This window comes from Balaenoptera musculus, chromosome 10 (assembly GCF_009873245.2).
Source record: "Balaenoptera musculus isolate JJ_BM4_2016_0621 chromosome 10, mBalMus1.pri.v3, whole genome shotgun sequence".
NCBI lineage: Eukaryota > Metazoa > Chordata > Mammalia > Artiodactyla > Balaenopteridae > Balaenoptera > Balaenoptera musculus.
In genome coordinates, this window is record NC_045794.1 from 30,725,174 (window position 1) to 30,740,195 (window position 15,022).

Sequence of the window (15,022 nt, forward strand, 5' to 3'; positions counted from 1 at the left end):
TGATAAAACATGCAGTTGTTACTGTACAAACTGTAGAAGTTGTAAACCCAGATAATAACTAATGGAAAACCAATTTTGTTCACTTTTTCTGAAGCTAGCACTGAAACCATGAGAGTAGGAAGGACTTGAGTGCTAAATTATGTGTACTGAGGCAGCAGCTCTTTAATGTGAGTAACTGGATTTTAGTTCACACCTGCTATCTAGCAAGAAACTTCCTGAGAGTATTTGGATTTCTAATGCTATCCTTCTTTCTGTATCTTAGCAATGCGTATAGTCTTCCCTTTAAATGTCTTTATTAAAAAATATAACAACATTTTAAACTGCAGATACCATTACTCTATATATCCCTTATATTAATAAATTTCCAAATGCCTTGCCTTACCTTCTACCCATGCTTTTAAAAATTCTTCCCTCTTTTTTCTATCAGAATTTTACCTTCTAAACCCAAAGCCATTCACGTTAGCCCCTACTTAAAAACCTAACAGCTCCTACCACGTATAGCAATATCCTTCAAAGTTAAGGCATTTGGTAACCACCATGTCTTTCTTTTTCCTGTATTATTATTTGTTTAATAGTTTTTTAAAATGAGCTTCCTTTTATAGCGTAAGTAAATTTTGTGCCACTTGCACAGTGGAATGCAGTTCATCTTGCTTTATCAGTCAGAAGAGAATAGGTTATGCAGAGGTAACAAAAGAGCCCCAAATCCCAGTGCCATAAACTGGGTTAATTTATTGCTCATGCTACTGGTCCATTGAGGTTAGTCGTGATTCTGCTCCACATTTTCTTTACTCTGTGACCAAAGCTAATGGAACACCTTCTATACTGGGACATTGACAACTTTACTGCAGAGGGAAAAGAGGATATGGCCAATCATTGCTCTTAAAGCTTCAGTTTAGAAATGACACAGATTGGTTCCACTTTCATTTCCTTGGCCAGAGCAAGGCATGTGGATAAGACTGAATGGGCCAGGGAAATCTAATCCTTTCCTAGCGAGTGCAGCAGATAGTTTGAACAATAATAGAATCAAACACACTTATCAAAAATAGAAGATAATTAAAATAAAATGGAATGAAAACAAAATGTTATTAATTTCTAGTTAGATAATATTTCCTACCAAGTGTTAAAATTTTGCCAACTGATTTTCTTCTTAATATATTTAGAATATTTGAAAGAGAACTATATCTCTCTATATGATATAATTCATATCCACATCCAGGTATAACATAAAGTCATTCACCAAAAATCATTACCAGTATGATTTCCACACCTATGAAAATACATCTACAAAAGTCAAAATAGAACTCCTAAATAAGGCTCTCTGAAACTCTGATCCAACTCACATTTCCAGTATCAGCTCCAGCCATGCATTTTCCTTCCTCTTGTTCCCACTGCTCCCTATGCCCCCTTTTTGACAAATCCCAACCTCCCCAGACTTCATCTCTGCGGTACCACACCTTCTGTTGCTTAATTGCACCATTACTTGATGAACCAAGACTCACTTCTGTTATATTTACCAAGCACATGCAATTCATGCCTCGGCCCTTATTCTCATACAAAAAGTCTTACAGTCTTCTTTAGTGAGAAATAACTCACAGATTACTTTTCAGATGAAGTATAAACTGAAGAGTAATTTTAAAAATGTAAAAGGAAAAGGAAGTGACCAGAAATGTAAGGTTTTGGCCTAAGATGAAGGGTAGTCAAAACATTATGAACATTACTACTTAGATAAAACTGTTAAAATGTGTTTATTTATTATAATTAAATGTCAATGAAGAAATTGGACAAACTAACATGGAGGAGGGAGATAAATTATTCAGAAATGTTTTGCTCTTTTCTGATTTGTACACTTTGCAACATAAATAGCACCAGAATCTGCAATATAGATAATCACTAAATCCAAGAAAGTCTTAGTTTCTGGACTTGAAAAAAGAGGCTTGCCATCTCTGAAATTATTTATGGATAGATAAAACTTACAAATATATACTATACAGCTACAGATCTTAAAGGGATTAATCTAACATAATGATTTCTATTCAAGCAAAAGCATGAAGAAAAGTGTAATTTAAAAAGCAAAATTGTGAGGCTACCATCACCTTGATATGAAAACCAGACAAAGGTATCACATAAAAAAGAAAATTACAGGCCAATATCACTGATGAACATAGATGCAAGAATTCTCAACAAAATACTAGCAAACCAAATGCAACTATACATTAAAAGGATCATACACCATGATCAAGTGGGATTTATCCCAGGGATGCAAGGATTATTCAATATCCACAAATCAATCAATGTGATACACCACATTAACAAAACGAAGAATAAAAACCATATGATCATCTCAAATAGATGCAGAAAAAGCTTTTGATAAAATTCAACATCCATTTATGGCAAAAACTCACCAGAAAGTGGGCATAGAGGGAACATACCTCAACATAATAAAGGCCATATATGACAAACCCACAGATAACATCTTAGTCAATGGTGAAGAGCTGAAAGCATCTCCTGTAAGATCAGGAACAAGACAAGGATGTCCACTCTCGTCACTTTTATTCAACATAGTTTGGGAATTCTCAGCCATAGCAATCAGAGAAGAAAAGGAATCCAAATTGAAAAGGAAGATGTAAAACTGTCACTATTTGCAGATGACACGATACTATACATAGAAAATTCTAAAGGCACCAGCAGAAAACTACCAGAGCTCATCAATGAATTAGGTAAAGATTCAGGATACAAAATTAATATACAGAAATATGCTGCATTTCTATACACTAACAATGAAATATCAGAAAGAGAAACTATGGAAACAATCCCATTTACTATCACATCAGAAAGACAAAAAGCTAGGAATAAACCTCCCTAAGGAGGCAAAAGACCTGTACTCTTAAAACTATAAAATGCTGATGAAAGATACTGAAGACCACATGAACAGGTGGAAAGATACACCGTGTTCTTGGATTGGACAAATCAACATTGTTAAAATGACCATACTACCCAAGGCAATCTACAGATTCAGTGTAATCCCTATTAAATTACCAATGGCATTTTTCACAGAACAGGAACAAAAAATTTTAAAATTTTTATGGAAACACAAAAGACATCGAATAGCCAAAACAATCTTGAGAAAGAAGAATGGAGCTGGAGGAATCACACCCCCTGACTTCAGACTATACTACAAAGCTACAGTCATCAAAACAGTATGGTACTGGCACAAAAACAGACACATAGATCAACGGAACAGGATAGAAAGCCCAGAAATACACCCACATGCTTATGGTCAATTAATCTACAATAAAGGAGGCAAGAATACGCATTAGAGAAAAGGCAGTCTCTTCAATAAGTGGTGCTGGGAAAACTGGACAGCTACATGTAAAAGAATGAAATTAGAACATTCTCTAACACCATATACAAAAATAAACTCAAAATAGATTAAAGACCTAAATGTAAGACAGGATACTATAAAACTCCTAGAGGAAAACATAGGTAGGACACTCTTTGACATAAATTGCAGCAATATTTTTTCGGCTCTGTCTCCTAGAGTACTGGAAACAAAACCAAAAATAAACAAATGGGATATAATTAAACTTAAAAGCTTTTGCACAGTAAAGGGAACTATAAATAAAACGAGAAGATAATCTATGGAATAGGAGAACATATTTGCAAATGATGTGACTGACATGGGATTAATTTCCAAAATATACAAACAGCTCATGAAGCTCAATATCAAAAAACAAACAACCCAATCAAAAAATAGGCAGAAGACCTAAACAGGCATTTCTACACAGAAGACATACAGATGGACAACAGACACATGAAAAGATGCTCAACATTACTAATTATTAGAGAAATGCAAATCAAACCAGAATGAGGTATCACCTCACACCAGTCAGAATGGTCATCATTTAAAAGTCTACAAACAATAAATGCTCTGAGAGGGTGTGGAGAAAAGGGAACCCTCCTACATTGTTGGTGGGAATGTAAACTGGTGCAACCATTATGGAGAACAGTAGTTCCTTAAAAAACTGAAAATAGAGTTGCCATATGATCCAGCAATCCCACTCCTGGGAGTATATCCAAAGAAAACTCTAAGTTGAAAAGATAAACGCACCCCAATGTTCATAGTGGCACTATTTACAATAGCCAAGACAAGGAAGCAAACTAAATGTCCATTGACAGATGAATGGATAAAGAAGATGTGGTATATATACACAATAGCATACTACTCAGCCATAGAAAAAGAGTGAAATAATGCCATTTTCAGCAACATGGATGGACCTAGAGATTATCATAGTCAGTGAAGTACACCAGACACAGAAAGACAAATATCATGTCACTTTTATGTGGAATCTAAAAAAGTGATACAAATGAACTTATTTACAAAACAGAAAGAGACTCACAGATGTAGAAAACAAACTTATGGCTACCAAAGGGGAACTTGGGGTTAACAGATACAGACTACTACATATAAAATAGATAAACAACAAGGACCTACTCTATAGCACAGGGAACTATATTCAGTATCTTGTAATAACCTATAATGGAAAAGAATCTGAAAAAGAATATATATATATGTACAATTGAATCACTTTTCTCTACACCTGAAAGATTACCAATCAACTCTACCTCAATAAAAAAATAAAAATTATAAAAATTTAAAACAGCAAAATTGATTAAAAGTATCCTATGTTAGATTCTCTATTACTTCTCTCTATATATAAAATATATGCTAGCAAAAATTAATTTTGAACTATACTGTTATTAGTTTAGGAGCAGAGCTTGAGGATTTTAAATCCCTAATATGAATAACTAATAAAAATATCAATCTTGTACATGAATAATTAAGATACTGATATAGTTTGTTAATGATAAAATAAATTCCTTTTTCTAAATGCAAAACTGATACATGTCTTTAAAAATTAAAAAAGAAGAGGTGATAAAGGGAAAATCCCCTTTTTACTATTTGGCCTACTTCTGTAATACATCTGATCTTATACTGTCACCATAGATACATTGCTTCCCTAGCATACCAATGAATGTTTGGAGGAAATTTGCTGAATACTTCTTCCAATAATTATTAAAAAGTATTTTTCATGTAGTATGACCACAAGCAATATGCAGTATGCATATTTGGAGTACACGGTTAATTTTTATTTTTTAAACTTTCTTAGTGTTTTAATGAGTACCAAGTAAACATTTAAGATTGTTTACTAAAAATCACATCATTCTCATTTTTCCTTTAGAATGAATGTAGAAGATATCACTAAAATGAAATAATGGGAACATCATATCCTCTCATTTGGAACTTTGTTACTTTCAAACCCTTATATATTTTCTGGTGATGGCAGACTTTTCCCTTTTTGTTATTTAGTGATTATTGACTGAATGGTAAGGCACTGAGGCATTTAAAATACTGCAGGATACAGACATTGGAATTTATAATCTAATAAAAGAGAAGATATATCCAAACTCAAATCACTATCACATAAGACAGTATAATTATCATAAGTTATACAGGTAAGTGCTAGAGGGGACAACAGGGGATATAATAAGCATTGTTCTCTGGGGCTAATCAGAGAGATTGCAAAGAAAAAGTGATACCTAATCTGGGCAAAACATGATGCTTAGAAGTCAGAGTCAGAGATTCAAAAGAGGGAGAAGGAGGGTAAATCCTAGGCAGAAAGCACAGCATGAGGAAAGGCAAAGAGATCAGAAATCATAATGGATATTAGGGTGACAGCAGGGGGTTTCGATTGACTAGACTTCTGTGTGGGAGAGTGGTGGGTAGCTGGGAAGACAGGCTGGTGTTGTATCAGAGTGCAGCTTTGAGAAAAATATCTGCTGAATGAATACAATAAACCAGACGTTCAGTGCAAGTTAGAACAATGAATTGCCAAATAAGGGTCTATCTGGCTATTTTGGTGTGTCTAATTACAGAGCGAAAATGTTGTATTATAGGAAACAAATACTGAATCAGCATATTAAGAAAGTATCCCTAATTAACAATACTTTTAAAGAGTCAGGATATTTGAAGTACCAGAATAGATTATTTTTGTTTTTGTGTGTATAGAAAGCCAGGAGAGATGGAGGTGCATGAATAGACACAGATAAATAAATAGAAAGTATTCTAATGCACTTATCTGTTAGGAAGTGCTTATTCTAGTCTAGAAAATGTGTTATTGACAAATGTAAGAAAAATAAAAATTATTACAGGATATTTACTACTTATATGTGTGCAGAACATTACATTTTTATGAGTGTCTTCAGAAATACTCATTTAAAGTTCATAAAAACCATACTGCTGTGGATAAAAGGGAACCCTCAAATGTTGGTGGGAATGTAAATTGGTGCAGCCACTTTGGAAACAGTATGAAGGTTTCTTAAAACACTAAAAATAGAGCTACCCACATGATCAAGCAATCCCACTCCTGGGTACATATCCAGAAAAAATGAAAACTCTAATTCGAAAAGATATATGTACCCCAGTGTTCATAGCAGCACTATTTATAATAGCTAAGACACAGAAGCAACCTAAATGTCCATTGACAGATGAATGGATAGAGAAGATGTGTGTGTGTGTGTGTGTGTGTGTCTATAGATATATATATACACACATACACACGCATATATATATACATATATATATATCTATAGACACACACACACACAATGGAATATTGTATGTTATATTGTATATTAGGAGTATGAGATTAACAGACACAACTACTATTACATAAATAGACAAGCAACAAGGATTTACTGTATAGCACAGGGAATTATATTCAATATCTTGAATAACCTATAATGGAATATTACCTGAAAAAAATAACTGAATCACTGTGCTATACATCTTAAACTAACACAGTATTGTAAACCAACTATACTTCAATAAAAACAAATAAAAACCATATTATTCAACACAGCAATTATATTATTCCCATTTTAAAGATGAAGATTGGGGCTCAGAGAGGCCCAGGCTATCCCAGTGCCAATGATGAGGGAAATGGTAAAAGCTCAAATTTGAAACCGACTCAAAAATGTGCATCTTTCTTCTACCCAACTGTTGCTACCCTAAAAGCAATGGACTTACTGGCTTTTTGACTTTGAGAAAGTAATTCAGACCCTCTAAGCCTCACTGTCTTCATCTGTACAATGGGAATAAAAATCACACTTCACAGAGGTATCAAGCTGGCTCTGGAAAGTTATGTTTTTTCTAGAAAACTGTCTATTTTATTTGTTTCCAAATGCACTGGACAGCATTATTCATAATATTCTCTTATGAAGTTTAAAATCTTTACTATCTTTATATGTCCTTTTTTCTCATTCTAAATACTGTCTGTGCCTTCTCTCTCTTCTTAACCAGTATTGCCAGAGGTTTCTCCATTAAATTTGTCTTCTCTAAGAACCAACTTTTGTTTTTGGATCTTCTCTAGTATTTCTTTGCTTTGCATTATTTTTTCCTCTTGTCTTTTAATTTCCATCCTCTGCTTACTCTACAGGCTAACTCTGTATTCTAGCTCTCACTTCTTGTGGATCTTCTCAGTTACTAATTTCAGTGTCCTGGTTTCCATTATGATTCCTTCTTAACCCATTAATTAATTTGAAGATTTTTTTTAAGTTTACAGACTAAAGTAAAAGACGTGATAAATATCTTTCTATTGCTTTGCAGTGTTATCACTGAAAAGACATTTTACACAATACTGATTATCTGGATTTACTTAGAATTTATTGGAATTTACATTTATATAAATTTATTCTTTGTGCTTGAATATGGTAAATCTTCATAGTGTTTTATGTTTGCTTGAAAAGAATGAAGTTCTCTGTGTGTTAGGTTCATTATTTAACTCTTACATCAAGCTTGTTATTAAGTTTTCCAAATTCGCTAACCTCTGCTATTTTTTGTCTTCTTGATTGAGCACTTATCTAATTTTTTCCACTCCTTTATTTCCAACTTTTCAATGATTGTCTCTTGTAAACAGCATATAACTGCATTAAAAAAATCTAGTGCGAGGAACTTTGTCTTTCATAGGTATGTTTAATTGAGTTATTTTCACTCTAATAACAGGTACATTTACATGTAACTAATTTTGCTGGGTTTTTTTTTTTTTTTTTTTTTGGTGGTTTCTCTTAACCATGTTTTTTTCCTGTAATTTTCCCCTTTTCCTGTCTTTATTAGTTTGACTGATTCTCTTTTTTCTCTCTGTACTAGTATATATCTTTAAGAGATTATACTTATATTTTTAACACCTATATTTAACAAGTTGCAAAACTAATTATAATCTCCATTTCCTTCTGAAAACAAACAAAAGAATATAGAGGGCTTTTTTTTTCCCCCAAAGTTCCCATACCACATTCTATGTTATTTATCCAGAAATTTAGCTTTCCAAGTTTTTTATTTTTTTACAAAATTTACTTAAGTATAACATTTGTTATATATGTATATATATGTGTATATATATACACACACGCACATACATACCCATATACTGCACAAATCATGTGTGCAGCTTTCAGTATAATTGAAAAAATTATACTATTTCCTTTTTTTCTTTTAAACATATTAAAGTCTCTTAAAATTTTTTTTTTTTGGTAATACAAGGTTCTTTAGGTATTCATTCTTCCATCTGTCACACTTGGTGGCTTCCTTTCCTTCATAAATTGATGTAGTTTAAAATTTTTGACTATCTCATATTTGCTTTCCATGGAAGTCTCATGTTGTCCTGGATTCTGACAATTGCATGTTTCTTTCTGAGTTAGCTCTATAGATGTCTCCAGTTTGGGACCCACTTTTTTTTTTTCACTCTTCATGTTTCTCCTATGGTTCCCCCTTCACAAAGGCAGTGTGAAATTAGAAGCCATATTTCCCCACAGCAAATGCTCCTGGTTTTGATTTCTCATGTGTGACGCTATTTCTATTCAAGGTCCCAAGTGGGCCACAGAGAATTTAGCAGCTTGCCTAGCCCAGGCCAACAGCTTTTCCTGTCTCTATTTCAGAGCCTTTGGTAGTCCATCATAGCTCCAGAGTCAAGACCTGCACCTTTGTCTTCTCAGCACCTAAAATACTAGCCTCTCACCCTTTAGGCCGGCTTCTGATATTCCCATGGGCTGCTAGGTTTCCACATGGGCTAACTGCTCTCATTCTCATTGGTGGCACGTGGGCATTTCTCTCAAGTTCAGCTGTGAATTAAACCTGTATTTGCCTGTGTGGGGGAGGCATGTGGGAGGTACAGAGGACGATGGACGGGAGGAGGTTTTCTATCAGCTAAGTGTACTATATTTTCTAGACGTATGTTAAATGATTTTAACACGGATTTTCCTTCTTAAAAGTTTTAATTGTAAAGTACACATTACATAAAAGTTACCATCTTAACTAACCATTTTAAATTTTAATCATTTTTTATTGTACAGTTCAGTAGTGTTAAGCATATTCACCTTAGTGTGCAAGCAACCTCCAAAACTCATTCCATTTCCGAAACTGAAACTCCATGCCCATTAAACAAACTCCTTATTCCCTTCTTGCCCCTGCCTGTGGCAACCACCATTCTTCTTCCTGTCTCTATAAACCTGACTACTCTAGGTACCTCATATTAGTGGAGTCATACGGTATTTGTTCATTTCACTTATCATCATGTCTTCAAGGTTCATTCATGTTGTAGTAGCCAGAATTTCTTTCCTTTAAATATGAATAATATGTCATTGTTTGTATATACAGTTTGTTTATCCATTCATCTGTCAAATAACACTCGAGTTGCTTCCATCTTTTAGCTATTATGAATAATGCTGCTATGAACATGGGTATTCAAATATAACTTCAAGACCTTGTTTTCAATTCTTTTGGACATATACCCAGAAATGGAATCGTTAAATGATATATAATTCTGTCTTAAAATACTGTTTTCCATACTGGTTGCACCATTTCACATTCCTATCCACAGTGCATACAGTTTGTAATTTTTCCACATCCTTCACAACAATTGTTGTTTTGTTTTTGTTGTTGTTTTTTATCCTAAGGGTCTGAGGTATAACTCATTGTAGTTTTGACTTGCATTCCCTAATGATTAGTGATGCTGAACCGTTTTTCATGTGCTTGGTCATTTGTATATCTCTTTTGAGAACTAACTGATTTTAAACAATCTTTTGATTGAAATATAACTACATAGATATAGAAAAGCATGCTGATTGACTTAAAGTTTGTTTCCAACTAATTATAGTTGATTATATGGACAAATGGTTTTCATTATGTTGAGATAATTCAGAGTACATCAAAATCAGCATACTATCCCCATCATGAATGGTATTATCATTTTACCTGGTGTCTTTTCAGAAAAGAGCTACAATTAGAGATCTCAGTTTCTGTCTATGAATTGCCTCAATACTTGACCCTAAAACATCTAGAAATAGTATATCTCAAATATGAATCCAAGGTAATGGTAGATTTTACCCTGAAAATTCCATTCTAGGTAACTGCATAAAACCTGTCAACCAACTAATAAACAAAAATATAGTGAATGCTATTTTACCTACAAATGGAAAATCTGTCGTAGGAATTTTTCATGGTTAACACATCCTGCATTTTTTGCTTCCTTTCTAGAACAGATTGAGGCAACCCACCACAGTGGCCAAGCTAGGAGGAGGGTTGTTGCTTAGCACAGAGAAGAGTGAGAAAACCTGTTTTTTTTTTCAGGGGGGCGGGCAGTAAAGAATTTGAGGTTATTCTAAGAATAGTCCACAAACATGAAAGTTCTTTGTATATTTTGTTTAGTTCTTTGTATTTTTCCTACTTGGGTATTATCTGTTTTCACTTTTCTCTAGTAGTGTGTGTAACCAAGGAATAATGGTACAAAAATATAAATAAAATCTAAGAATAAGTTGAAATGAAAGAAGTAATACACATTTCTATTAAAAAGTTGTACAATTTGTTATTTGCAAAAAGAACAAGATTCTTATTTTGAGACCTCTGACCTCTAGACCTTCTACTGAGGAAGAGAGAAACATCTAATTTTAGCATCCCTTTACCATCAGTAGACAGTTCCCTTAAGTTTGTATATTAATTCTATGAAATACAGGAAACTACATACACAGATTTCATAATGTTCATAATTCTTGACTAGTAACTTTCAGGTTTTTTCTATTGAAAAAAATCATAAGGGTTAAAGCTGTAAACTATTACATCTAAAAATATTTAATCAATTAACTTCCTAATAAAGCTTGACTGATGAAAAGTATGCGCTGGGTGTTTTTAAAAGAAGCTCTTTCATGTTTTCATTTTAAGTAATAATTGCATTTCTTTTACATATTTCTTTTTAATCAGTGTATTTAAAATGTGGTCTAGATTTTCACTCAACTACCATATAATTATTTCCACTTCTTGAGTAATTCCCTAATAAAATGATTAACGACAACAGCATAATGATTAATAATGATATATTAACTTCATGGCTCTAGGAGATACAAGCATTTTATACAGATTTCATTGCCTTCATCAGTATTAGGAGACAGAATGAGAGGGATACTACTCTTTTTTATGAGAATATTAAACACAAAGAGGTTAAAGCATGTCAAATAATACTTACATGTTTTTGTGTCCATGAATATGAATATTAGTTCATATTTGTTCTATACTATATTTCTTTTTATGTGCCTACTATAAACCAATGTGATCTGTCAAAAAGAGAAAGGTTTATACTTTCTCATACATGCCTATAATTACCAACTTTATCCTTACTTTGTTTAATTTCTCTGACTTCCAGGAAAGTACTAAAAGAATAAAGAATTAAAGTGATAGTAATTCATTTTGACTTGACAATTTTCTGTCTTTCACTTAAGTTTGGGAGTTTGGAAATTATTAGTATAATTTAAAAATACCCAAACAGGAAGAAACTGCCTTGGCAATATTTAGAAATACCTGCCTCAAGATCCAAACTCCTGTAGCTTATTAGGACAACACTGGGTCTGAAATTTGGATTTCCTGAAGTCTAGGCTAGAGTTTATATTCTAAGTTTGTGAAACGTACAGTTGCAATGTTGTCTACCCACACTCATCAGGAATATGCTGCAAAAGTAATGTAGTTATAAAGACCAGTTTCAAAGATCTTTAAAGACGACCAATTTAAAAGAAGTAGAGTCATTGAGCGTAAGTGCAGTCATTCTGTAAGTTTAAAAATAAGACTCATTCTGAAATTTTATTGTATATTCTTATGGTATATACTGAGCTACATACCTGCCCCAGGCTGCCTCGTTTGTAGATGCTTTATTAACTGGAACACAGGAGGAGTCACTGACAGCTGATTTATTCATCTTATAGCAGAAACCGCAGTCTGGATCCAACATACATTCATTACAGTAACTGTAAAATGAAACGAGTTGTAGTCATGTTAGCAGAGACAATTGCTGCTCAGTCAGTACACAATATGTGCTCCCCTGCATTTTCCACTTTACTTTGCAGTAAGCTTGGAGCCATGGCACTTGTTTTGGCCATGGCAAATGACATGTGCTGAGACAGGTGAGAGCTGGCTGGTCTCTTCCATCTCTCCCTCCTCTGGTTGCAGCAACTCTGGAAACTACTTTGAGATGGAGGAGGATTGGATGTGCAATATTGGATGTAGAAGAACCCCTGTCTACCTACAGCAAATATACTTTTGTTTTCCTAAGCCACTGAGATTTGTTACTGGAGCATGGACTGGTCCATCTTGAACCAGCTTGCCTGGTTCCTAACTGTACCAAAGCATTTATTTCTCTTAAATGTCTCCATCATGTACCATATCTTCTAAAAAATGGAATTTTCCCCTAATATATATCATGAAATAGAAAATTCAAAGAATGAAAAAAATTATATCTAGAGAAAAAAGTTAAAAAATAAAAATGCCACCACCCAAATAATGGTCACTGTTAACATCTTGGTGGACATCTGTATTTTTAATAAATATATATTGAAAATCAACTATGTTGTGTGCTTAATTTAAAAAAGTTGTAACCTTTCAAAATTGTATAATTTTTTTTTTATTTTTTAGGCTGCACCATGTGGCATGTGGGATCTCAGTTCCCCGACCAGGGATCAAACCCAGGACCCTGCATTGGGAGCACAGAGTCTTAACCACTGGACCACCAGGGAAGTCCGTAAATTTTTTTTTAAAAAGAGAAAAGAAAAAAAAGTTGGTGTAGGGAAAAAGGCTAACTTTTCTCTAAGTTAATTACATCCACTGATTGGATTACAGAGTCATAACCAATTAATCATTGCTCACCTAACAGCAGTATCCTAAATGCAGGAAAATTTTAAAGAGGCAAAATCCTTTAGAGGGCAGGGTTTTCCAACATAAGCCTACAGTGTGCTTGTAGAATGAGTTTTCTCACTGTCATACTATTTGCCAGACAAACCTGGAGCACTTTATACATAGCAGGCACACACAAGGTATGGAGACCCTAAGGTGAATAAGCTAAAGTCCCCTCACCTTGATAGATAAAAGGCAATGATGAGAAATAGCTACACCAGTAAATAATGGTAATATGATAGAAAACAGTTAAGAACTACTCTAAGGACAGAGACCTGATTATTCGCCTGTAAGAGTGGGGGATAATTTCAGAAACGATATTTGAACTGGATCATAAGAGAAATTTACCCAGCAAAGAGGTAGAGAGAAAGGCATTTCAGAGAACTGCTTGTTCTTGAGTTGGCCAAAAAGTTCATTCGGGTTTTTCCATAACATCTCACAGAAAAAACCTGAACGAACTCCATACATAATTAAAGAACAGTCAATACAGACTTATTAAATATCTACTGTGTACAAGTAATTACACAGTGGGGTGTGGGAGAGAAACAGGGTAAGAACTACCACAAGTTACCCAAAGAAGACATGAATCCTCAAAACCAAAATACTTCTTTGATACATTTAGCTAAATGGAAAAAAACTGGCGTTGTTTAAAAATTAGATTATTGCCATTTCAGCCTCTGTCTGTAAACCTTTCCTTTGCAAATAGTCTATTTTTAATGAGACTTCAATCGTATTCTAAAAGCAAAAAAGAGGTCTTTCAAAGCCTACCAAAAGATCAATACACTTTAGAAAGGTGATACAGTATTGTGAATCTAAAATTTCCCACACTGGTGATAAGCGAAATAAAACAATAGAAAGCATAAGAAGTATTCCGAGCTTCTGGCTTTGAGAACTAGACTAGGCTAATTTGGAAAGGAAGATCATTCCTACTAGTATTTTGTTTATTTATTTGTTTGTTTGCTTTTTTATTCTGTCCATATGAGGTAGAATTAACAACTTTGATTGCTTCAATGGCTTTAAATGATACTTATTTGGGAAATGTCAATTCATCCATTTGTAGAGAAGTGACTCTCTACTTAATTTCTCAAAAAATACTTATTTCCTATAAAAGGCCAAAAAACTTAATGATAAAGACTAATAGTTACCAAGAACCTACTGTATGTGCATGTCAGACATACAAGGTGTTACCCATAATGCTCTGCCTCTCTATCACCATTCAAGCATCCAACTCTGACCACAACCTTCCATTCTTCCAGCTTTCTTCCTAAATGATCCCTGCTCTGCCATGATCATTCATGCAACAAATACAAATATTTTACACTTACTCTGTGCCAGGCACTATTCCAGGGGCTGGGACTCATTAGCGAACAAAACAGTTTCTCTGCCCTCATGAAGCCGATTTGTATATTAGACCTCCTGGTGACCTCCAATTAAGTGATCTATTTGCTCCCTATTCCTTAGCTTTTTCCTTTCTTTAGTTCTGTCCTTAACTAGCTTATTGACCACGACCCATCATTTCAACATCCTAAATTTCCCTGCCTATTTATCTTCTCATTTCACCCATCTAGCTATATATGAACACAAACATTTGCCTTTTCTGTGCCTTCACCCACCTACCCAAATGCAGTTGAAGGAATTACACAACACGGCAGATCAGTAGTTCCTCTGTAACACACTACTACCAGCCTCAAAAGGATCCTCAACAGCCTGAAATTCTCAATAGTTTTCTCTAGTCAACTCTATAGGAGGACTATTTTA

The 15,022-nt window shown here is 34.0% G+C and overlaps 1 protein-coding gene across 1 annotated transcript in view; it reads right to left on the reverse strand.

The window, feature by feature from the left end:
* SLC2A13 (solute carrier family 2 member 13) overlaps nucleotides 1-15,022 on the reverse strand; it is a 425,762-nt gene that overhangs the window by 70,651 nt on the left and 340,089 nt on the right. Inside the window, exon 7 of the mRNA XM_036867112.1 lies at nucleotides 12,217-12,342. Coding sequence (XP_036723007.1) covers nucleotides 12,217-12,342 — 126 coding nt within the window. The remainder of the gene's footprint in view (nucleotides 1-12,216; nucleotides 12,343-15,022) is intronic.